We start from the raw sequence: 25,750 nt of genomic DNA, 5'->3' as shown, positions 1-25,750 counted from the left end.
CACTTCCGGAACTAGATATATATTTCGCTGGAGAATTTTTTTCCATGTTTGTTGGGTAAACAAAATCCAGCTGTTTTGCTGTAGCTATAAATTATCTAGATAATAAAAAAACCAATGTTGCCGCACAAAAAGCATACCCCAAAGGCGGCCTTGAACTGCGACTTAAAAACTGCTCCGTAGTTTAATTGGAGTTTAAATTTTAATAGGGTTTAAGCAAACTTAGTTTAAGCTTAGCTTAACCAACTACTGATAAACCGGGCTTTACTGCTTTTGTTTTTTTTATTTGGAATGTGTTTGTATAATGTGTTTTGTGTGTGTGTGGAATTTTCGCTGGAAAAATCGGTATAGAGTACAAGTATAAAAGGTGTGTTAAATTTTAATATCAAATTGTCAGTTTTAGTGTCGAAGAAGTAAGTTATATTTCCTTGTGATCTCTTCAAGAAAATACTATACAAAATGCTAAAGAATCAGTTTGCTATGTAAGTAATTAAATCAATGTTATCATTTCATATTTATCGAAACAACAATAGTGTTGTAAATTAAAACATATTTAAGGGTCAAATCGTTATATTAATAAACTATATACTGCTATATGTCTTTTTGGTATAAATTTAGAGAAACATATACATCCTGTGTTTAAAACACAGTTAGAAACAGCTAGTTGCATAGGTCCTACAAAACTTTACCAAAAGTTCGGAGTTATTTCGTAAGCAAGGTCCTATTTTTAAACAGGGGTTTCCAGTTTTCTTTAAACAAACGCCATGGTAACACTTTGGACTCATAAGTCAATGGATGGCTTCGCGAACCAGGCAGTTCAACCTAACATAATCTAATTGAGCCCAATGAATCTAATTTATAATTTGCAGTACCTGCTGATAGGCTACTGGCTACATTCAATGCGTTCACACACAAACAAAATTTAAAATTACCAAGCGAATCGATTCGGCCACGTTATCAAATCGGTGGTTTATTTCCGCAGTCGGCTGAAAAACATATCTATGTATAAGTAGACACATATAAAAAGTGCCTAACTCCACAGATGGCAATCTTACAAGTGTTTCGTGGATTATATGTACATTAGTCGATCAAATCAAAAGTTTTAAATAAACAAGTAAGGAAGGCTAAGTTCGGGTGTAACCGAACATTACATAATCAGCTGAGAGCTATGGAGACAAAATAAGGGAAAATCACCATGTGGGAAAAAGAACCTAGGGTAAGCCTGGAATGTGTTTGTATGACATGTGTATCAAATGGAAGGTATCAAAGAGTATTTTAAGAGGGAGTAGGCCATAGATCTATGGGTGGACGCCATTTAGGGTATCGCCATAAAGAATTTGTTTTTACGATATGGGTCTCAAATGAAGGGTGTTAATGAGTATTTTAAAAGGGCGTGGACTTAGTTCAATAGGTGGACGACTTTTCGAGATATCGCCATAATGGTGGACCAGGGGTGACTCTAGAATTTGTTTGTACGATATGGGTATCAAATGAAAGGTGTTAATGAGTATTTTAAAAGAGAGTGGGCCTTAGTTCTATAGGTGGACGCCTTTTCGAGATATCACCATAAAGGTGGACCAGGGGTGACTCTAGAATTTGTTTGTAAGATATGGGTATCAAATGAAAGGTGTTAATGAGTATTTTAAAAGGGAGTGGGCCTTAGTTCTATAGGTGGATGCCTTTTCGAGATATCGCCATAAAGGTGGACCAGGGGCGACTCTAGAATTTGTTTGTACGATAAGGGTATCAAATGAAAGGTTTTAATGAGTATTTTAGAAGGGCGTGGGCCTTAGTTCTATAGGTGGACGCCTTTTCGAGATATCGCCATAAAGATGGACCAGGGGCGAATCTAGAATTTGTTTGTACGATATGGGTATCAAATGAAAGGTGTTAATGAGTATTTTAAATGGAGTGGGCCTTAGTTCTATAGGTGGACGCCTTTTCGAGATATCGCCATAAAGGTGGACCAGGGGTGACTCTAGAAGTTGTTTGTAAGATATGGGTATCAAATGAAAGGTGTTAATGAGTATTTTAAAAGGGCATTAGTTCTATAGGTGGACGCCTTTTCGAGATTTTGCCATAAAGGTGGAGCAGGGGCGACTCTAGAATTTGTTTGTACGATATGGGTATCAAATGAAAGGTGTTAATGAGTATTTTAAAAGGGAGTGGGCCTTAGTTCTATAGGTGGACGCCTTTTCGAGATATCGCCATAAAGGTGGACCAGGAGCGGCTCTAGAATTTGTTTGTACGATATGGGTATCAAATGAAAGGTGTTAATGAGTATTTTAAAAGGGAGTGAGCCTTAGTTCTATAGGTGGACGCCTTTTCGAGATATCGCCATAAAGGTGGACCAGGGGCGACTCTAGAATTTGTTTGCAATATGGGGATTAAACGAAAGGTGTTAATGAGTATTTTAAAAGAGAGTGGTCCTCAGTTCTATAGGTGGACGCCTTTTCGAGATGTCGCCATAAAGATGGACCAGGGGTGACTCTAGACTTTGTTTGTACGATATGGGTATCAAATGAAAGGTGTTAATGAGTCTTTTTAAAAGGGAGTGGGCCTTAATTCTATAGGTGGTCGCCTTTTCGAGATATCGCCATAAAAATGGACCAGGGGTGACTCTAGGATGCGTTTGTACCATATGGGTATCAATCGAAGGGTGTTAATGAGTATTTTAAAAGTGAGTGGTCCTTAGTTCTATAGGTGGACGCCTTTTCGAGATATCGCCATAAAGGTGGACCAGGGCTGACTCTAGATTTTGTTTGTACGATATGGGTATCAAATGAAAGGTGTTAATGAGTCTTTTTAAAAGGGAGTGGGCCTTAGTTCTATAGGTGGTCGCCGTTTCGAGATATCGCCATAAAGGTGGACTAGAGGTGACTCTAGAATATGTTTGTACGATATGGGTATCAAATGAAAGGTGTTAATGAGTATTTTAAAAGGGCGTGGGGTTTAGTTCTATAGGTGGACGCCTTTTCAAGATATCGCCATAAAGGTGGAGCAGGTGTGACTCTAGACTTTGTTTGTACGATATGGGTATCAAATGAAAGGTGTTAATGAGTCTTTTTAAAAGGGAGTGGGTCTTAGTTCTATAGGTGGTCGCCTTTTCGAGATATCGCCATAAAGGTGGACCAGAGGTGACTCTAGAATATGTTTGTACGATATGGGTATCAAATGAAAGGGGTTAATGAGTATTTTAAAAGGGCGTGGGGTTTAGTTCTATAGGTGGACGGCTTTTCAAGATATCGCCATAAAGGTGGACCAGGGGTGACTCTAGAATGTGTTTGTGCGATATGGGTATCAAATTAAAGGTATTAATGAGGGTTTTAAAAGGGAGTGGTGGTAGTTGTATATGTGAAGGCGTTTTCCAGATATCGACCAAAATATGGACCAGGGTGCCCAGAACATCATCTGTCGGATGCCGCTAATTTATTTATATATGTTATAGCACGAACAGTATTTCTGCCAAGATTTCAAGGGTTTTTTATTTCGCCCTGCAGAACTTTTTCATTTTCTTCTACTTAATATGGTAGGTGTCACACCCATTTTACAAAGTTTTTTTCTAAAGTTATATTTTACGTCAATAAACCAATCCAATTACCATGTTTAATCCCTTTTTTCGTATTTGGTATAGAATTATGGCATTATTTTTCATTTTTTGTCATTTTCGATATCGAAAAAGTGGGCGTGGTCATAGTCGGATTTCGACCATTTTTTATACCAATACAAAGTGAGTTCAGATAATTACGTGAACTGAGTTTAGTAAAGATATATCGATTTTTGCTCAAGTTATCGTGTTAATAACGGCCGAGCGGAAGGACAGACGGTCGACTGTGTATAAAAACTGGGCGTTTCATCGCTTTATCCGTCTTTGATAATGAATTATAGCACTTTTTCAGTTTTTCGAAATTTTCGATATCGAAAAAGGTGGTCGCGGTTATAGTCCGATATCGTTCATTTTAAATAGCGATCTGAGATGAGTGTTCAGGAACCTACATACCAAATTTCATCAAGATACCTCAAAATTTACTGAAGTTACAGTGTTAACGGACGGGCGGACAGACATGGCTCAATCAAATTTTTTTTCGATCCTGATGATTTTGATATATGGAAGTCTATATCTATCTCGATTCCTTTATACCTGTACAACCAACCGTTTTCCAATCAAAATTAATATACTCTGTGAGCTCTGCTCAACTGAGTATAATAACGCGCGACATGCCTCCGAGAAGATTAAGTCCGAGCTTTACTTCGTGTTTCCGTCGTGTTACTTTTTAAATTTTTTATACAAGCTGGCGGACCCGTCCCTACATGAAGACTCAAAAAGGCATTTGCATGCAGATGAATTTTCGCTCAGAAGCTCTTCATGATAGAAATACCAAATTACTGCCAGCGGATTGCACCGATTATTTCTAGAAATTTCGCTTTCTTTAAAGATTTTGAACCTGCATTTTACTGTCCTTAACCACAGGATCTTCGATGTGGTACGTTAGTACGTACACCACGGCGTCCGCCATTACATTGGGTGCTTATTCAACCTGAAATATTATCTACGTGCACTACAGAAACTCGACTATTCCTTAATTTTTGTTAGAAGTTTATCGAAGTCTGACGCAAAGTCCAAGACAACCGCCGAAACAAAATAGGAAAATAACATAAACAAAAATAATATAAAATAAAGGCTAAAAAATATAAAAAATTGCATAAACTAAAGTAAAATTAAATAAATTAATGTAAGCTAAAACAAAATAAAATAATGTGAAATAAAAACAATAAGATAAAAAGAAAACAGTAGACTAGTAAAAAAGAATAAAATAAAATGAAATAAAAAGATAAAGTGAAATAAAATAAAAGAAAATAAAATAAAATAAAATAAAATAAAAAGAAAAATAATAAATAAAATAAAATTTAATTCAATAAAACCAACTAAGATAAAATTAAATCTAAAAAAATTTAAGAAAAGAGAATTTAGTAAAATAAAAAAAAATTATGAAATAAAATGTTATAACATAATATTCTATAATATAAAAATAAGTCGCTGAATGGGGTTGTCAGCGCGAATCTCGAGAACGGTCATAAAATTTTTCTTTACACAGCCATAAATTTGGAACGGATGGATCGATTGGAATATTTCTTCTTGGCAGTAAAACTTTGAAATATCTACCTTCATTCTGCATAAAAAAATACTTGATTCCTTTCTTATATCAGCAAAATTGTTTAAACAAAAGTAACATTTTTACAAAAAAATGCAGTGCGTGTGGTTGTTCGCTGTCAACTGTGCGCGCAAACTTGGTTTAAGTGATAGCGTTTTCTTTTCTGAAATAAATTGTTGCCTAACCCTGCAAAAATCGTTGCATCATGTGGTCCACTGGAGTACTTACATTTATACTCCACACTAATGCAGCAATGGACCAACTCATGTTTCTACACGCACATATTGTAAGCCGATCATTGCTCGTTTTTAACGATTGTAATCACTACACGATGTTTATTGGACTGTGGGTACTCCATGGATTACTCTGATGTAATGCGGAGCTGAAGTATATGGTCCAGTCCTAGGACATCGCAATGTTAATTGGACCATATTTTTTGTATGAATTGTGGTTAATTTTGGAGCACTCGGTTGGTTCATAGCGAGTACTCCATACATGCATGCATGGAGTACCTCCGATTTTTGCAGGGTATATGTGGAACTCAAAAACGAATTGAGAGTTTCACAGAGTTGCACTGCCACACCGCCATTTTATACAGGGTAAAAGTGTAACGCTTTTGCGTTGCGAGCAGGCAACAATTTTCACAAAAGAACGAAATACCCCGTAAAGGCGTTGCCTGTTTTTTAGAATAGAACAACAACCCTTGCGCGGCGTACAAAACCGTAACACTATAGCCAGAAAAGAAAACGGTATGAGACATAATGGGTCACATACGTACGTACATAGCATTCGCTGCATTATTTAACTTTGGGAGTACATTTATATGTATGGATGTATGTATGTAATTTCATTTTATGACATATGTATGCCAGTGTTGTCACTCTACCACTATAGTGGTAGATCTACCACTATTTAGGCTAAAACCCGGATCTACCACTCCTACCACTTTTTTTCTAAATCTACCACTTTTTTATTTGCCTGAATTTGACTATGTTCTTTAAGTTGCTCACAATGACCTAAAATTTAGGTTTTTAAGTATGGTGAAAATTAAATGCAAAGAATACTCTGTATAAATTTTTCAAATTTTCACCAAAGAAATGTGTGATTTTTATAACACTTACGTACCTTCAAAAGAACTTATACAATTTTATGTAAAATTTAACTTTATTGATGGGAAATTCGTGCCAAAAACTTTGTAATAATCAGATTTTTCGACTGCGGAGTGGAATATCGCCGTATCTCTACCGCCGCACAGTGTGTTCTTTTTTTTATTTTTTTCCAAAATTTTACTTCATATGCATACATTTGCTTATTTCATATACAGTAACTCATGTGAATAAGTGACATAGATCCAAAAAAATTTAAATGACTTAAGAATATTACTTTATTGTACTTAAATTGAATGGACTACAAATCTCAATACTCTAAAAAAATTTGTTAAAATAAATTTGCGAAAGCGAAAATTGTAAGAATTGTCCAAAAAGGGGTGTCTACTTATTTATGTGAGTGACTGTACATATGTACATACATATATTGTATTTATTTGAGTATTTATCCTAGCACTACAACTTTTACAAAATTATTTTATAGTACCTGTCAGGAATGTAAAAGTGAATTACAATAATAATAATAACAATGTAAATAATTAAATTAATTATGTGAAAATTACTTATTACAAAAACTTAAAAGTAAAGTATCATACAAAGTAGAAAAGACAATAGATTTAAATTAAATAAAACCTGATCCAACAAAAAGTTATAGGGTAGGTCTTTTATAATTATGTTATTATTCGCTATCATCACTTTCATTCGCTGAGTCACTTGTGGAATAGCCATGAGCATCAGCAACACTACTGTGAAAGCTTGAAACAACTGGGGTATTTATTGACTCCTCAACATTATCGGGGGACAGTAAATTTAAGACTTCTGAAGTCAGACTTATAAATTTTTTTCTTAGGTATCTCCCTAAAACTGTTAACTAAAGGATCCGATATTATAAGCAACATATTCATAAGATCTCTATTCGTGGCTTCACGCGACTGCTTTTGTGTGTTATCGTCCCTGAATCGTCTCAAATCTTTGTTACGGGCTTCCTCAGAAAGTTGACCAATAGGTAAAATTGCTGATTGTATAATATCAGTACTATGCACTAAGATTTTATGAACTGTAACAGGCATATTAAACCATGGATAGAGATCTATATATAGTTTTTTAGTCTCGACCGCAAATTTTTCAAATCTTTGGATATTTATATTGTACGCAGATGCTAATGCGCGAAGGAGAGTGTCGAATCTTTTGATGAGCGTTACATCCAATCCCGTATTCTCAGCACTAGCCTCAGAATTTTCGAAAAACCTACGAGCAGTGTTGCCGTCATTGGTATTGCCGAAACATGGTTTTGGTTTATCTGCTATCAATCCAAGTACACTTTTAAATTTATTCCGGATTTCGTTGGAACGTAGCTTTACACTCTCTTTATCTGCCTCATTCCTAAGCTGCCATTTCTTTACTTCGAGGCGATAACTTATGTGAAGCAAGCATTCAAAACATCTTATCCATGCATGGAGAGTAGACAAACCAAAACCAAGATTATCTCGGTTAGTCGTAAAGTCCCGTAACTCATTATTCATATCTTTTGGAGTGGCACCACAAATATAACACTTTTGTGCGGAAGAAGTTTCAGTCAAAGCATTGCAAACTTTTCCGTCAATCATTATTAGAAGCATATTGTGATTTACGGAAACTTCGTATTCTTCGAGCATGTACTTTGTTGGCAACAACGCATTTATCTCCTCTAAAACTTTGTTCGTAACCATAAAACCATAAAATCTTTTGTTTCTTTAGAAGAAAAAAAATTTAATTGGACGACAATACATGGTAGAAGAAGGTCGAGGATTCTGCCAAACAATGTTACCTTTTTCATCCTGTAATTGAAGAGGAACGAAAGAAAATATAAACAAAAACTCATCAGTGTCAGAACTGCATGTAAACTTTTGCTTATATGTGCTATGGCCAGAGCTTCCATCGCAACCCCACTTGCTGACTAAACGCTCAACATTTTTATCTAATACGGACTGGACTTTAATTTCCGCACGTGTTTCACCCACATCAATTTCATTTGGATATCATTCTGCCTTAGCTTTTCTTAGACTATAAAATGATGGATAAACCTTATGACCTGCCTTGATGCTCCACTTCCGAGTCGTTTTGTACCCATGAGTCGTCGACTTGCTATCTACTAAATATGCTAAAGCTTCTACATTGCTCGAGCATCTTGCATCTGGCTCACATGTTATCTTTTTGCCGGATCTTTGAGTGGTTTCCTGTGATTTTTTTTATAATGTTAGCAACATTTCTGTTGCCGGACATACGCGTTGATACTTCTGCCGCATAAAGTAACTCACCAGGACTTCTAGATTGCAAGAGGTCATCCACTCGACGCCGTTTGGTTTTTTCACTGCAGCTAACAAATTCCTTCTTTCGTCTTCCGGGGCAACTTTGAATCCACCGTTATTGTAAATGTGAAGTCTGGAGCCGAAAGCCACTCCGAGTTTTTATTCAAAAATCGCTCCTTATGTTTTCCAGAAGTGTTCCACTTTTGATCCAGCTTCGACGAATATGCCGATATTTGTAAGCTTAAATTTTTATCGAATACACGGCTGCTTCGCTTAAATCGTACTTAAGTACAACAAAACTCAATAATTCTTTATATCTGGTTTCCTTCGAATGTTGAACCCAAATGTCAAAAAACTCCGTTCTTGGTACGGTTATAACTAAACTGCTTTGTGTTGTTGATTTTCCGACAGGGTGAATAGTTGATGATTGTTGTGCTGCCATCTTAAGTGTCGTTGATCGTTCTGATTTATTATCAGTTGTGCTATATTTATATTACATTCAGGTATTGGCGTAGATGCTACCAAATGGGGTTGTTTTGTGTAGCATTCCTGTGTGGTTATACCTGAATTAGGATTGCTTTGTATGTACCTGTTTTTATGCCTTGGTGACTGGTGCGGTAGGTTGTGGCAGGTTGAAGTCAGTGATCTTCGCCTTTTTGCTTTTGGTGTGCTCTTGTTGACCTTGCGCGTTTATTTTTGTGTGTTTTATGGCTACGTGTTTGTTCCCTGTACCTGGGAATTGGTCTTGCCTTTTGTAGATCAGCTTTAAAGGTTCAAATATCTCGTCGGAGCTGGTATGTACATACATCCTATTTTATATGTAGAGATAACTAAATCTACAAAAAAAAAATTAAAATAGATGTGCAAGGAATTCGCAATAATTTTTTGTTTCGACTATTACAGAATACTTGCGACTAGAACATACGTAAAATTTAGCCCGGATTCCGCGGATGTATGTAACTTTTTTGTCCCTAAAGTTAAAAATATAGAGAAAAAATACCTTTTATTCTTATAACCGGAATGTTAAATATATTGAAAATACTCTAATTGCGAAAGAATTACTATAAAAAAGTTTTACTTACCTTCGAGCTTAGAATCCATCAAAAAAATTATATAAAATTGTTCACTTAAAAGAAATATGAAGCTTAATATTCAACAAGAATTTTGCAAATTAATCAATGCATTTTACGGCCACTCCTGCCTTCTTACTTCAATTACTCAATATATGTGAGCAAATATATCAAAAAAACAAAAATCCCGTTATTTTGTTTGTTTTCTTTCATTTCTCATTACACTTTTCTTGGCATAAGAACTTCGTTTTTGTCCAGCTAGCTTGTTCTGCACGAAACACTGTGCGCCGTTTCGAAAACGCCCTATCCCAGAAAATTTCGGAACAACGTCCTATTTCAGCTTAAATTTAATAAATTTGTGACATAAGCTGGGACGTTTATGAAACACATTTTGGGAGTTCTTCAATCGATATGTTTGAACTATGTGTTATGAAAAATGGAATATTTGGAGACTGTAAATTACCTTTAGTCGTATCCACACATGGTTTGTTAAAGTTCTTGGTCGGTAGTTCACATTTGATTATCAATTTCAGCTGTTAAGGTTTTTGTAGTAAAAAAACTTTTAAGACTAGTTCTTTGATACTTATTCAAATAGTTTATTAAAAAAAACGCCTAAAAATTACCGACTACCAACCTAAGAATTAAAAACTAGGTGAGAGTCCCACTATTATTTAATTATATTTTTTTATTTGATAAGGTCTAAAGCCTATACAGTATACACATACTCTTCATACAGATGGTTTACATGTATTTTGTTAATGCACTTGAAGGTGTTATGTTCGTTTTAATCGTTGAATAATAATAATTTGAAAAAAATTGGTTTTAATGTTTTTGAAAATTCTAAAACTATTTTAGGTGATCTACCACCCTTTTTTTGAAAATCTACTACTAAATAGATTTTAGAAGTGACAACACTGATGTATGCACATATTTATGCGTGTTGCCAACTTAATGCAACATAAATTTTTAAGAATGCATATGTAAATAAAAGCTTTACTTTTACAATGTCTGTGCACTAAGGAGACTTAATTCTTCAATATATTTTTTATGCTAATTTGTGTGCTGATCGTAAAGACAAAATAACTGAGTACCAATTTTTTATATTTTTTCATGGCAGCCCTAAGTGTTTTTCACAAATTTTCTTATTAAAATTTGTTCGCAATTTGTGTAAGCTGTGCTCAAAGTGAATTAATTTTATCATAACAAAGTGTTATTTTTTAAACAAAAATAAATAGCCAGAACGAAATGATTACAAGTGATTAACATTTATTGTAAATAAAGTTTAAATTATCACATAGATTTATCAAAACAGTTGCAAAGGTGTTCAGTGAACTTTTCTAAAAGGAAAGTAAAGGGGAGGAAAGGAAAGGAAAGGTAAGGAAAGAAAGAAAAGAAACTGAGAAAGAGATTGAGTTAGATGAAGATATAGGGATAGGTGGAGCGGAGGAGTAAGGAGGTGGAGATAGAAAGAAAAGAAGGATGGGAAAAGTGGAGAGGGAGAAAGAGGCCCAGAAACAGAGAAAGGCAGAGAGAGGAAGTGAATAAAATAATAGAGAAATTGGGGAGAGAGATTGGGAAGGAGAGTAAGAACAAAAACCTCATAAAAGTTATGCAGATAGACCAACGTTAGGGTAGGACTACGTCTGCGGGGTCTGCTAGTATAAAATAAAATGAAATAAAAAAAATTGAATGAGATAAACTAAAAAATAAAATAAAATGAAATAAAAAAGATAAAGTGAAAAAATAAAATAAAAATATATAAAATTAAATAAAAAAGTATCAAATTAAGTTAAAAAAAATGTATTAAATCAAATGCAAAATAAAATAAAATGCAATAAAATAATATACTCATCCCTCGAAGTTTCTTTTAACAATATAATATCATTTTTTAATTAATTTCACTTTTTTTTTCAGTGCTCCTTTGTCAATTTTAATTTTTTTGACATCATCATGTTTGGTGGCCGGACAAATTAAAAGATCAGGTTCTTGTCGAACAGATATAAAACATTTGCCAAAAGTGGATCTAAAAAGGGTGAGTATTAAGTTCTATATACTTATACAAATTAAGTGTCAGCTCTATAAAGCTAGACCAATTTCATAGTACTATGCATAGACTTTACACCATTTTAAAAGCTTATGTTTTAATTATTTACAGCTCGAAGGTAGCTGGTATTTGCGAACTAGATATCCCTACAAGAACGATCACGAATACCGCTGCCAAAAAACAGATTACACTCTTGCACCTAACAATGAATATATAGTAGAATACAGCGAAATAAAGGAGGATGAGTAAGTATTTTTAATTGCAGGCAAAGCTTCTGGTTTTAGGTGAAAGTTATGTTGTCTTTTGTGTTGTTGATTTTTCGACAGGGTGTAAAAGTGACGAATTTTGTGTCAAAAGAAACTTTTTTCAAATTCCAAGTGCATAGGTAAAATATTTGTTTGTTAAAGTATTGTAACGAATTTTGGGAAATGCCTCTTATTTGAAACCTTCTGCTAACGTTCGAATAGCTAAACTGTTGCATAAATCACTCCAATAATCTGTATTGTCTTTATTATACTACTTTGGGAGTAGTACAATTATACTTCACTACAGCGTACTGATAGCGTGTTTAAATCAAACTCTATTGTCATTCCTCAGCTTACGCTACATTTATACTCTGTGTTGCCTCGTCAGCACATTTCTCCAAAGGTCTAAACGTTTCACCTTCTAGAATCTCCTGCTTGGTTACCAGCGATATATATGTATATTTGTAGTTTATGCGTTTCTCAAAGTCATATGCGTGTGTATGTGTGAGTAACTGCTTCAGCTGATGACCACATGTGTGTGTGTGTGAGATATCTCTTCGTCGCCTTCTATGTATGTGTATAAATGATGATTTATGTGTTCATGTACACCAGTGTGGCTCGCTTTAATATTTTTGTTGTTGCGTGATTATCTACTAACAGCCTAGTGATGTCAACATTCGCCAGAATATTTATTTTTCGTTTTCAAAAAATAACACTGAAGATGGCACACCGGTTCGTATTCAAATCAAATTTGACAAGGAATGATGGAAAATTGTTCCAATATACAACAATTACTTGAATTGGAACCATTTTCCGCCATTCCTTGTCAAGTTTGGTTTGAAGACAAACCGGTTTCGGCGTTGTGTGTTGTGTTTAGTGCAATTTATCGAGAACGAAACAAGAAAAACAATTAACTATAAAATTTGATTTAAAAAAAAATTTCTTTAAACTCAAATGACTACACGTTGGGTGGGAGCAGAGTCACCCCAAAGCAGTGTACAATATCCTCTATCTACCCTGTGACCTCGAAAACAATTGCTGTCAAGTGTTTTCTTGCATAGATGACCTAATCATGCTGGTTAGGGGTAAATTTCCTGTGTAAAGTTTAAAATAAAGCCACAAATCAGCCAAGCAAATAATGGACTGGAGAGCTGGTCTACTGAAATGTTTGATCTCAACAAGGCTCATGCAGCCCTGGTGATTAGGGTTCCCAAAATATTGATTAGAGATCTGACGAATACCCAAAACCTCTTCGTGTTGAAGCTGCTTTGACGACGATGAGATTAAATCAGGTTGTCTCTACATGCTTTAAGGGTTCAGAACTTTTTTCGGCTCTAGGTTATAGTATTTTGTTCTCAGCTTAGTCAGATCTCCGAAGGATATATCCATGGTCTAATTTAGCGGTATTTTAAAACACTTTGTCGCTACAAATGTGTTCTACAAATGGAATTTACTAACTCGTGGGTTTACTTACTTACTTCGTGCTCAACCGTTTCAACACCAATAATTTTAAATCGTTTTCCATCTGGTCCTTCCAGAAGGCGGTTTTAAATTTGACGAAGAGGTAATGTGTGTCAATTTTTTTTTGCGACTTTTTTCCAAGATTTGGCGTATAGTCAAAATGTGGTCGATTGAGGATTTACCAGGTTTGAAGTTGCAGTTTGCAGTTTGCAGTATCCCACTTTGTGTATACTGGGCAAATAACACTTAGATTGCAGGTGTGAGAAATGCACTCGTCCGATCATATTTCGTACATCCGGTAGTATTTCGCACAAAGGCTTATACATGCGCCTTTTATCAACTCCTCGTCGCCGTATTTGAATAGCTCCGCAAGAAAACCATCAGCGCCCGCGGTCTTGTTGTTTTTTAATCTGGTTATTGATATTCTGATTTCGTCATAGTCGGGTGGAGGAACATAAATTCCATAAATTCATCGATTGCGCGATCAAAGTTATCATCTTCCTTGGGCGATAGGTACATCGCTGTTTCCATTTGGAAGGTCAAAGAAGTGTTCCCTACACAATCTAAGTACTCTCTGAACATCAGTTAAAAGATCACCGTTTTGTGAGAAACAACAAGCAAAGTCACCGTTACCCCGGACTAAGAACCTTTCGTCTATCGTCGAATTTATTTTGCTAAGATTTGCAGGCGTCATTCCTGGTGACTAAAAGCCATGCTCCGCGCACTCATGCCTTTCTGCCTATGCATTTTTCCTCCTGCAAAGGCGCCTCGCTTCCTCTCTCAGCTCACAGTAGCGTTTATATACTCTTCTTGTTGTTTACTTTGAAAATATACACAGCAGTTTAACACATTTTTTTCACATTTATTAGCCAGTCCATAAACTTTAGAACAGGAAGACTTATATTCCTTGAGGATGGACAATTTAAAATTAAATATGATGATGTAGATGGTATGTTATTATAATTATGTTATGTTCTTAAAAATTTAAACTATAACTTTTATTTATATTTTGCAGATTTCTCTATTAATTACAGAATTCTAAGTATTGTTTACGACCAATATGTTATCATCTATGCCTGCAAGAATTTACCTGAGTGTAACCACGAAGGTTAGTAATTTTTGTTTTGAGTAAGCATTTCGATCTGTGTCTATGTTCGAACGCCGCCAGACCAGGTCCCTTATTATGCATGTTCGTCACCGAAAGCGAATGGTCTCCAAGATCATTTGAGCGATTCAAGTATAAAAAGAAGGAGTTTTCTTATTGGTGGAAAATCAGTACCAGTGCAAACCTTTTCAAATCTTAAGTTTTTTGGACAATGTCTTATTTTACTAAAAGTTTTTTCAGCCGACTTATTCTCATTCTCTATGCCATAAAGGCACTAAAGAAGATACGCTAATAAGACTCTCTCACATACAAGACATGTATTTTAAAATGTATCGCAATGTATAGTTGATCTGGCCGGCCCGTGAGGATGTCAAATAGGTCAAATAGGATTAATGAGTCCATAGTGCCGTGCAATGTATGGAGTAAAAAAACTTTTTTTAATAATTTTTGTTGTAATTTTATATAAGAAACATTTTTCATAATTTTTTTTATTATTTAATTTTGCAAATTTTTTTTACTGACTTCTTTTACAAAATTTTTTTACTAATTATTTTTATTTTTATAAGTTTTTTTTCTAAATTATTTCTTTCTTTTTATACTCAGTTGAGCAGAGCTCACAGAGTATATTAAGTTTGATTGGATAACGGTTGGTTGTACATATATAAAGGAATCGAGATACATATAGACTTCCATATATCAACATAATCAGGATCGAAAAAAAATTTGATTGAGCCATGTGCGTCCGTCCGTCCGTCCGTTAACACGATAACTTGAGTAAATTTTGAGGTATCTTGACGAAATTTGGTACGTAGGTTTCTGGGCGCTCATCTCAGATCGCTATTTAAAATTAACGATATCGGACTATAACCACGCCCACTTTTTCGATATCGAAAATTTCGAAAAACCGAAGAAGTGCGATAATTCATTACAAAAGACAGATAAAGCGACGAAACTTGGTAGATGAGTTGAACTTATGACGCAGAATAGAAAATTAGTAAAATTTTGGACAATGGGCGTGGCACCGCCCACTTTTAAAAGAAGGTAATTTAAAAGTATTGCAAGCTGTAATTTGGCAGTCGTTGAAGATATCATGATGAAATTTGGCAGGAACGTTACTCCTGTTACTATATGTACGCTTAATAAAAATTAGCAAAATCGGAGAAGGACCACGCCCACTTTTAAAAAAAATGTTTTTAAAGTAAAATTTTAACAAAAAATTTAATATCTTTACAGTATATAAGTAAATTATGTCAACATTCAACTCCAGTAATGATATGGTGCAACAAAATACAAAAATAAAAGAAAATTTCAAAATGGGCGTGGCTCCGCCCTTTTTCATTTAATTTGTCTAGGATACTTTTAACGCCATAAGTCGAACAAAAATTAACCAATCCTTTTGAAATTTGGTAGGGGCATAGATTTTACGACGTTAACAGTTTTCTGTGAAAATGGGGGAAATCGGTTGATGCCACGCCCAGTTTTTATACACAGTCGTCCGTCTGTCCTTCCGCATGGCCGTTAACACGATAACTTGAGCAAAAATCGACATATCTTTAATGAACTTAGTCCACGTGCTTACTTGAACTCACTTTATTTTGGTATGAAAAATGAACGAAATCCGACTATGACCACGCCCACTTTTTCGATATCGAAAATTACGAAAAATGAAAAAAAATGCCATAATTCTATACCAAATACGAAAAAAGGGATGAAACATGGATTGTTTTATTGACGCGAAATATAACTTTAGAAAAAACTTCATAAAATGGTTGTGACACCTACCATATTAAGTAGAAGAAAATGAAAAAGTTATGCAGGGCGAAATAAAAAACCGTTAAAATCTTGGCAGGTATTACATATATAAATAAATTAGCGGTATCCAACAGATGATGTTCTGGGTCACCCTGGTCCACATTTTGGTCGATATCTGGAAAACGCCTTCACATATACAAATACCAACACCCCCTTTTAAAAGCCTCATTAATACCTTTAATTCCATACCCATATCATACAAACTCATTCTAGAGTCACCCCTGGTCCACCTTTATGGCGATATCTCGAAAAGGCGTCCACCTATGGAACTAAGCCCCACGCCCTTTTAAAATACTCATTAACACCTTTCATTTGATACCCATATCGTACAAACATATTCTAAGGTCACCCCTGGTCCATCTTTATGGCGATACCTCGAAAAGGCGTCCACCTATAGAACTAAGGCCCACTCCCTTTTAAAATACTCATTAACTCCTTTCATTTGATACCCATATCGTACAAACAAAGTCTAGAGTCACCCCTGGTCCACCTTTATTGCGATACCTCGAAAAGGCGTCCACCTATAGAACTAAGGCCCACTCCCTTTTAAAATACTCATTAACTCCTTTCGTTTGATACCCATATTAGCACAAACGAATTCTAGAGTCACCCCTGGCCCACCTTTATGGCGATATCTCGAAAAGGCGTCCACCTATGGAACTAAGGATTACTCCCTTTTAAAATACTCATTAACACCTTTCATTTGATACCCATATCGTACAAACACATTCTAGAGTCACCCCTGGTCCACCTTTATGGCGATATTTCGAAACGGCGTCCACCTATAGAACTAAGGCCCACTCCCTTTTAAAATACTCATTAACACCTTTCGTTTGACGCCCATATTGTGCAAACAAATTCTAGGGTCACCCCTGGTCCACCTTTATGGCGATATCTCGAACGGCGTCCACCTATGGAACTAAGGATTACTCCCTTTTAAAATACTCACTAACACCTTTCATTTGATACCCATATCGTACAAACGCATTCTAGAGTCACCCTTGGTCCACCTTTATGGCGATATCTCGAAAAGGCAACCACCTATACAACAACCACCACTCCCTTTTAAAACCCTCATTAGTACCTTTAATTTGATACCCATATCATACAAATACATTCTAGAGTCACCCCTGGTCCACCTTTATGGCGATATTTCGAAACGGCGTCCACCTATAGAACTAAGGCTCACTCCCTTTTAAAATGCGCATTAACACCTTTCTTTTGATAACGATATTGTACCAACAAATTCTAGGGTCACCCCTGGTCCACCTTTATGGCGATATTTCGAAAAGGCATCCACCTATAGAACTAAGGCCCACCCCCTTTTAAAATACTCATTAACACCATTCGTTTGATGCCCATATTGTACAAACAAATTCTAGGGTCGCCCCTGGTCCACCTTTGTGGCGATATCTCCAAACGGCGTCCACCTATGGAACTAAGGATTACTCCCTTTTAAAATACTCATTAACACCTTTCATTTGATACCCATATCGTACAAATGCATTCTAGAGTCAACCTTGATCCACCTTTATGGCTATGTCCCTAAATGGCGTCCACCTATAGAACTATGGCCCACTCCCTCATAAAATACTCTTTAATGCCTTTCATTTGACACACATGTCATACAAACACATTCCAGGGTTTCCCTCGATTCATTTTCCTACATGGTTATTTTCCCTTATGCTGTCACCATAGCTCTCAACTGAGTATGTAATGTTCGGTTACACCCGAACTTAACCTTCCTTACTTGTTTTAAATACATTTTTTTACCAATATACTTTACTAATTTCTATGAAATCAAGTTTTCTATTTTCTTGCAATTTCACAAATTTTATGTTTTTTTTTTGTTCTTGTTACTAATTACTTATTTTTATTTTTTAAACTCATTTGAAACAAATGCTTTCTTTTTTTACTAATTATTTTCAAAAATTTTCTTTGTTTATTTATTTTACTAGTTCTATATAAAAATTTTTTTTTTCGAATTCTCTTTTGTCAAATTTCTGTAATAGGTTTAATTAAATCAAGTTTTTGTCAAAATCTTTTCTATTTTTCTTTTTAACAAGTTTTTAAATTTTTTTACTTCTTTACCAATTGTCTCATAAGTTCTTTTTTATATTAAAAACTATTATATTAATAATTTATTAATTTATTTGCTAATTTTCTTCCAAATTTTTTATTTCATTCGAACATTTTTTTTTTTGTATTATTTTTTTTTATCTAATTTTTTAATACAGATTTTTCTGATATATCTTTTAATAATTTAATTAAATTCATTTTTTTTACAATTTTTTTTTTTTTTACAAAACATTTATATTAATTTTTTCCAAAAATTATATCTTCCTATTTTTATCAAATACATTTTTAATAATTTTTCAAACTGTTAACTATTTCACATTGCAATCAATGATCAAATTGATAGGTAATAAAGATTAAATTTAGTTTGTGGAAGCCTTCGGTAGCATAGCAGAGAATAGAAAAGTCCAGAACGCCAATACTATTACAATAAGTTTCAATTGGCAATTTTTCCGAGGAAGCAAGAGAAAAAAATTCTCAAAAGTTGTAGAAAAATTTAGTTTCCAATTTGATTTTCTGCATTGTTCAACTTATGAGACCAAACACCCTTTTAAAAAATTTTCAAACTACAACTTAAGAAACATGTACATAAGAAAATCGTCTTGATTCCACACTATTCCGGTCATGTTTGTAATGGGTTTGAGAATTCTAATTGAGAATCAATATCACTGGAAGGTAAGAGGTCACTGCATCCGATGATGAAGAGATGATTAATACAGTTTTTTTTTTCTGATTTTTTTACACGGTGGAAAGTAGAAAAAACAAGTAAGGAAGGCTAAGTTCGGGTGTAACCGAACATTACATACTCAGTTGAGAGCTATGGAGACAAAATAAGGAAAATCACCATGTAGGAAAATGAACCTAGGGTAACCCTGGAATGTGGTTGTATGACATGTGTATCAAATGGAAGTTATTAAAGAGTATTTTAAGAGAGAGTAGGCCATAGTTCTATGGATGGACGCCATTTAGGGATATCGCCATAAAGGTGGACCAGGGCTGACTCTAGAATGTGTTTGTACGATATGGGTATCAAATGAAAGGTGATAATGAGTATTTTAAAAGGGAATGGGCTTTAGTTCTATAGGTGAACGCCTTTTCGAGAAATCCCCATAAAGGTGGACCAGGGGTGACTCTAGAATATGTTTGTACGATATGGGTATCAAATGAAAGCTGTTAATGAGTATTTTGAAAAGGAGTGATCCTTAGTTCCCTAGGTGGACGCCGTTTCGAGATATCGCCATAAAGGTGGACCAGGGGTGTCTCTAGTTGTACGATATGGGAATCAAATGAAAGGTGTTACTGAGCGTTTTAAGAGGGAGTGGGCATTAGGTCTATAGGTGGACGCCTTTTCGAAATGTCGCCATTAGGGTGGGCCAGGGGTGACTCTAGAATGTGTTTGTACGATATGGGTATCAAACGAAAGGTGTTACTGAGCATTTTAAGAGGGAGTGGGCATTAGGTCCATAGGTGGACGCCTTTTCGAGATATCGCCATTAGGGTGGGCCAGGGGTGACTCTGGAATGTGTTTGTACGATATGGGTATCAAATGAAAGGTGGTAATGAGTATTTTAAAAGGGAGTAATCCTTAGTTCTATAGGTGGACGCCTTTTCGAGATATCGCCATAAAGGTGGACCAAGGGTGACTCTAGAATGTTTGTACGATATGGGTATCAAACGAAAGGTGTTACTGAGCATTTTAACAGGGAGTGGGCACTAGGTCTATAGGTGGACGCCTTTTCGAGATATCGCCATTAGAGTGGGCCAGGGGTGACTCTAGAATGTTTGTACGATATGGGTATCAAACGAAAGGTGTTACTGAGCATTTTAAGAGAAAGTGGGCATTAGGTCTATAGGTGGGCGCCTTTTCGATATATTATGCCATTAGGGTGGGCCAGGGTGACTCTAGAATGTGTTTGTACGATATGGGTATCAAATGAAAGGTGGTAATGAGTATTTTAAAAGGGAGTAATCCTCAGTTCTATAGGTGGACGCCTTTTCGAGATATCGCCATAAAGGTTGACCAAGGGTGACTCTAGAGTGTTTGTACGATATGGGTATCAAACGAAAGGTGTTACTGAGCATTTTAAGAGGGAGTGGGCATTAGGTCTATAGGTGGACGCCTTTTCGAGATATCGCCATTAGGGTGGGCCAGGGGTGACTCTAGAATGTTTGTACGATATGGGTATCAAACGAAAGGTGTTACTGAGCATTTTAAGAGGGAGTGGGCATTAGGTCTATAGGTGGACGCCTTTTCGAGATATCGCCATTAGGGTGGGCCAGGGGTGACTCTAGAATGTTTGTACGATATGGGTATCAAAGGAAAGGTGTTACTGAGCATTTTAAGAGGGAGTGGACATTAGGTCTATAGGTGGACGCCTTTTCGAGATATCGCCATTAGGGTGGGCCAGGGGTGACTCTAGAATGTTTTTACGATATGGGTATCAAACGAAAGGTGTTACTGAGCATTTTAAGAGGGAGTGGGCATTAGGTCTATAGGTGCACGCCTTTTCGAGATATCGCCATTAGGGTGGGCTAGGGTTGACTCTAGATTGTGTTTGTACGATATGGATATCAAATTAAAGGTATTAATGAGGGGTTTAAAAGCGAGTGGCCCTTAGATGTATATGTGAAGGCATTCTCGCGATATCGACCAAATGTGGATCAGGTGATCCAGAAAATCATCTGTCGGGTACTGCTAATTTATTTATATATTCAATAACACTAACAGTATTCCTGCCAAGATTCCAAGGGCTGTTGATTTCGCCTTGTAGAACTTTTTCATTTTCTTCTACTTAATATGGTAGGTGTCACACCCATTTTACAAAGTTTTTTCCAAAGTTATATTTTGCGTCAATAAACCAATCCAGTTACCATGTTTCATCCCTTTTTTCGTATTTGGTATAGAATTATGGCATTTTTTTAATTTTTCGTAATTTTTGATATCGATAAAGTGGGCGTGGTTATGGTCGGATTTCGGCCATTTTTATACCAAGATAAAGTGAGTTCAGATAAGTACGTGGGCTAAGTTTAGTAAAGATATATCGGTTTTTGCTCAAGTTATTGTGTTAACGGCCGAGCGGAAGGACAGACGGTGGACTGTGTTTAAAAACTGGGCGTGGCTTCAACCGATTTCGCCCATTTTCACAGAGAACAGTTAACGTCATAGAATCTATGCTCCTACCAAATTTCAAAAGGATTGGTAAATTTTTGTTCGACTTATGGCATTAAAAGTATTCTAGACACACTAAATGAAAATGGGCGGAGCCACGCCCATTTTGAAATTTTCTTTTATTTTTGTATTTTGTTGCATCATATCATTGCTGGAGTTGAATTTTGACTTAATTTACTTATATGCAGTAAAGATATTAAATTTTTTGTTAAAATTTGAATTAAAAAAAATTTTTTTTTAAAAAGTGGGCGTGTTCTTCATCCAATTTTGCTAATTTTTATTTAGCACATATATAGTAATAGTAGTAACGTTCCTGCCAAATTTCATCATGATATCTTCAACGACTGCCAAATTACAGCTTGCAAAACTTTTAAATTACCTTCTTGTAAAAGTGGGCGGTGCCACGCCCATTGTCCAAAATCTTACTAATTTTCTATTCTGCGTCATAACGTCAACCCATCTACCAAGTTTCATCGCTTTCACCGCCTTTGGCAATGAATTATCGCATTTTTTCGGTTTTTCGAAATTTTCGATATCGAAAAAGTGGGCGTGGTTATAGTCCGATATCATTCATTTTAAATAGCGATCTGAGATGAGTGCTCAGGAACCTACATACCAAATTTCATCAAGATACCTCAAAATTTACTCAAGTTATCGTGTTAACGGACGGACGGACGGACGGACGGACGGACATGGCTCAATCAAATTTTTTTTGGATCCTGATTATTTTGATATATGGAAGTCTATATCTATCTCGATTCCTTTATATATGTACAACCAACCGTTATCCAATCAAACTTAATATACTCTGTGAGCTCTGCTCAACTGAGTATAAAAACAATGACACTGAAGAAGGCCCAACATGGTAATAATTTGGTTAACAAACCAAATTCCAGAACGGATGTGGGTAAATAATTCCCACACATATCTTCATCATGGTCCCTGAACCAAAAGTCTACGTACACTCAGAGAAAAAATCGTTCTAAAATGAACAAAACAAGTTCAAAATTAAGAACATTCTTTGACAAAAGTATGTTAATTACGTTTTTCTTAACTCGTGACCGATGGCCTTGTTTTAAGAACACTTTTTCCAAGCACACCGTTCGTATTTTATGGCCACTTTGGTATTGATGTGTGAACCTTCTGTACTCATTTCAAGCACCATTTTTGCTTGATTTAAGATTTTTCGTTCTCCCGCTTCGAGAACGATTTGTGGTCGATTCAACAGTTTTCGGTCTCAATTCAAGAACGCTTTGTGCTTGATCATTGGTGGGAGTGGGAAGGTACCATTTATTTATTTTTTTATTAATATATAATTTTTTTGTCATTAATAAAAAATATTAATAACAAAAAAACTATTACTAAATTCCAAAACACTTGACATAATATCCATTTTTTCATACATTTATATTATTGAGAATTTTTTCTTATTTGATGATGCAATCTGAATATATATTTAAAACATTTCATAACAAGTTTGAGAATTGCCTGTGCATATACGAATGGAACTGAACGAAAAATAAGAGTTAAAAAATAGAATATAAAAAAGAATATAAAAAAGTTTAGAGCTTGACGGTGATCGAATTCGCGCCACACGACCACAACCGCAACATCATAGCCGCTGGGCCACTACAAATGCTTGATAGCTTGTGCCAAATGTTGTATTTGACATTGTATTGTACACGAATTATACCGTTTCTTTTTTCTTTATTTTAATTTAAGAACACTGTTCTTAATTTAAGAACATTGCTCTCATTAATAGAACATTTGTTCATATTTTTAGACCAGTCGTTCTCTTTTCAAGAAAATGGTTGTCAGTTCAAAAACAAGGTTGTTGTTTTGAGAACAGGTCGTTCGTTTTTCAAGAACAAAAATTTAAGAATATGAAAAGCCTGAATTGAGTCCGGTGGGCTGGATTTTGTACCATTTGTACAAAATTCGAAAAATGTAGGACAAATGGACGAACCGCAGTAATCACAGTTTAACATGTCATTCAAAAATCACATTAAACATATTTATAACATTATTTTCTCTTCCAAAATTTAGAATACCTTTGGATTTATACACGAAACCATAAACTAAACACTAAAGATTTGATTGCTTACACTGCCCCACTATGTGAACAAAATATTAACCCAAATCTGCTCCAAGGGACCATTCAAGAGAATTGCGCAAATTATGATACATCCGTACAGCAGCAGCGTAAAAAACCGAGGCGTTAAGTGTTAAATATTTTTTAATAGCCTTTACCCGCGGCCCCGTCCGCAAGGGGAAAATAAATTATATGGGCTATTGACGTTTATCAAGTTCACGCTTATCAAGTTATCTGTTTAAAATTTTTTTTATGTCTAATGTATTTTATTTTTGTAATAGAGTAAATAAAAGAACTAAATGAGTTGATAACCAGATAGGGTCCCTAAATAATCCCGAAATTATCCAGAAAAAGCCACGAAATTACCCTGACGGTACCGCGGACGGATCCCGAAAACCATCCAGAAATGCTCCCGGAAGGGTCCCCAAAATGTTTCGGAATAGTTCCAAAAATGTCCCGAAATGACAATGGCGCGATTCTAGACCGATCCAGAGAACCACATAGAAATTATCCCCGAAGGGTACCCAAAAAATATATTTTCAAAATATGGGTGGCACGCGCACAAAGTCCGATGCAATCCGAACATTCAATTCGAGCTTGGATTCCGATGTTTTCGTGTTGAAACTTGGCTCAACGTTTTTCGTAAAGACAGAGATTGTTTGAAAACTGGCTGTTCTTTGGGCATGCTGATTGCGGTCCGGCGTAACTTAAGGTCCTTTGAAATTACTCAGAGTAATCTTGATACTATCCTGGATCAACTATGTGTTTGTATCAAATATATAGTTGTGTGGCAGCTACTCTAATTCCTACCAATGTAACTGCGGTACAAGAATCTTATTGCATTGATAACATATTAAGTCTTGATCTTGTTCAAATCAACAGTTTTACTAACAAGCGTAATATAATTCTTAATCTCATTTTCGTTAGTACGAATCTAAATACTTCTATTTCTGAATGTATTTCGCCTATCTCACTCGCAGATCGACATGTTGTTGTTGTAGCGATAAGGTTGCTCCCCACAGGTTTTGGGGAGTGTTATCGATGTGATGGTCCTTTGCCGGATACAGATCCGGTACGCTCCGGTAACACAGCACCATTAAGGTGCTAGCCCGACCATCTCGGGAACGATTTATATGGCCACATTAAACCTTCGGGCCATCCCTCCCTCCCCACCACCAAGTTCCATGAGGAGCTTGGGGTCGCCAGAGCCTCATCTGTTAGTGAAACAGGATTCGCCGCGGATAGGTGAGGTTGACAATTGGGTTTGGAGAAGCTATATATTGCGCTGGCAACCTGAAGGGTTGCGCTACACAGCCCCTTGAATCTGGTATTTTAGTCGCCTCTTACGACAGGCATACCTACCGCGGGTATATTCTAACCCCCTAACCCGCTGGGGGCCGCAGATCGACATCATATCCCATTGTGCCTGAAGGTTGAGTTCTATGAGTTCATTGCCCACCAATCTGATAGTAAACTTTCTTTAAAGCTTCATTTGCGTGATTTCCAAAAATTTAACGCCTGTTTTCTTGATACTTGTTGGGATTCTCTTCTCTCCGGGATGGATCTAAATGATTGCTATTCTGCATTTAAGACCCATGTCTTCGAAATCAGGCGGCCAGGCAGTGCTCCGCTTACCACACCGTATGCCCTGGGTTCACACCCCGGGCAAAGCAACATCAAAATTTTAGAAATAAGGCTTTTCAGTTAGAAGAAAATTTGTCTAAGCGGGGTCGCCCCTCGGCAGTGTTTGGCAAGCGCTCCGGGTGTATTTCTGCCATGAAAAGCTCTCAGTGAAAACTCATCTGCCTTGCAGATGCCGGAGTCGGCATAAAGCATGTAGGTCCCGTCCGGCCAATTTGTAGGGAAAATCAAGAGGAGCACGACTCAAATTGGAAGAGAAGCTCGGCCTTAGACCTCTTCGGAGGTTATCGCGCCTTACATTTATTTATTTTAATACCGTTAATAATGTCATTGTAGGTAAGTCGCCGATCACCAAAATTCAAAATTGCCTGATGTTTATAATGACTATGCTCATTTGGTGAAACTACTTCATCAATTGTGAAGTTGGATTGAAAAATTCGGCAAACAAATTAGCAATGTCTATGGGAGAGTTAGCCAGTTTATTATACAGA

The 25,750-nt window shown here is 35.9% G+C and overlaps 2 protein-coding genes across 4 annotated transcripts in view; one reads left to right on the top strand and one right to left on the bottom strand.

Moving 5' to 3' along the window:
• Positions 1 to 25,750, bottom strand: part of LOC137249306 (uncharacterized) — a 768,906-nt gene that overhangs the window by 289,198 nt on the left and 453,958 nt on the right. The window lies entirely within an intron of this gene.
• Positions 378 to 23,934, top strand: LOC137249294 (apolipoprotein D-like). Its single transcript, XM_067780622.1, has 6 exons — positions 378 to 479; positions 11,529 to 11,646; positions 11,770 to 11,903; positions 14,234 to 14,313; positions 14,380 to 14,472; positions 23,573 to 23,934. Exons 1-6 carry the CDS (start codon positions 457 to 459, stop codon positions 23,746 to 23,748), a joined length of 624 nt encoding a protein of 207 aa, XP_067636723.1. The 5' UTR covers positions 378 to 456; the 3' UTR covers positions 23,749 to 23,934.

Source organism: Eurosta solidaginis, chromosome 4 (assembly GCF_040869045.1).
Source record: "Eurosta solidaginis isolate ZX-2024a chromosome 4, ASM4086904v1, whole genome shotgun sequence".
In the NCBI taxonomy this organism is placed as follows: Eukaryota; Metazoa; Arthropoda; class Insecta; order Diptera; family Tephritidae; genus Eurosta; species Eurosta solidaginis.
This window is presented reverse-complemented; position numbering and strand designations above follow the sequence as displayed.

Coding starts and splice junctions, on each gene's coding strand:
- LOC137249294 (XM_067780622.1), top strand. CDS start 457: ATGCTAAAGAATCAGTTTGCTAT. Junction 480..11,528: donor CTAAAGAATCAGTTTGCTAT/GTAAGTAATTAA, acceptor TTTTTTTTTCAG/TGCTCCTTTGTCAATTTTAA. Junction 11,904..14,233: donor AGCGAAATAAAGGAGGATGA/GTAAGTATTTTT, acceptor CACATTTATTAG/CCAGTCCATAAACTTTAGAA.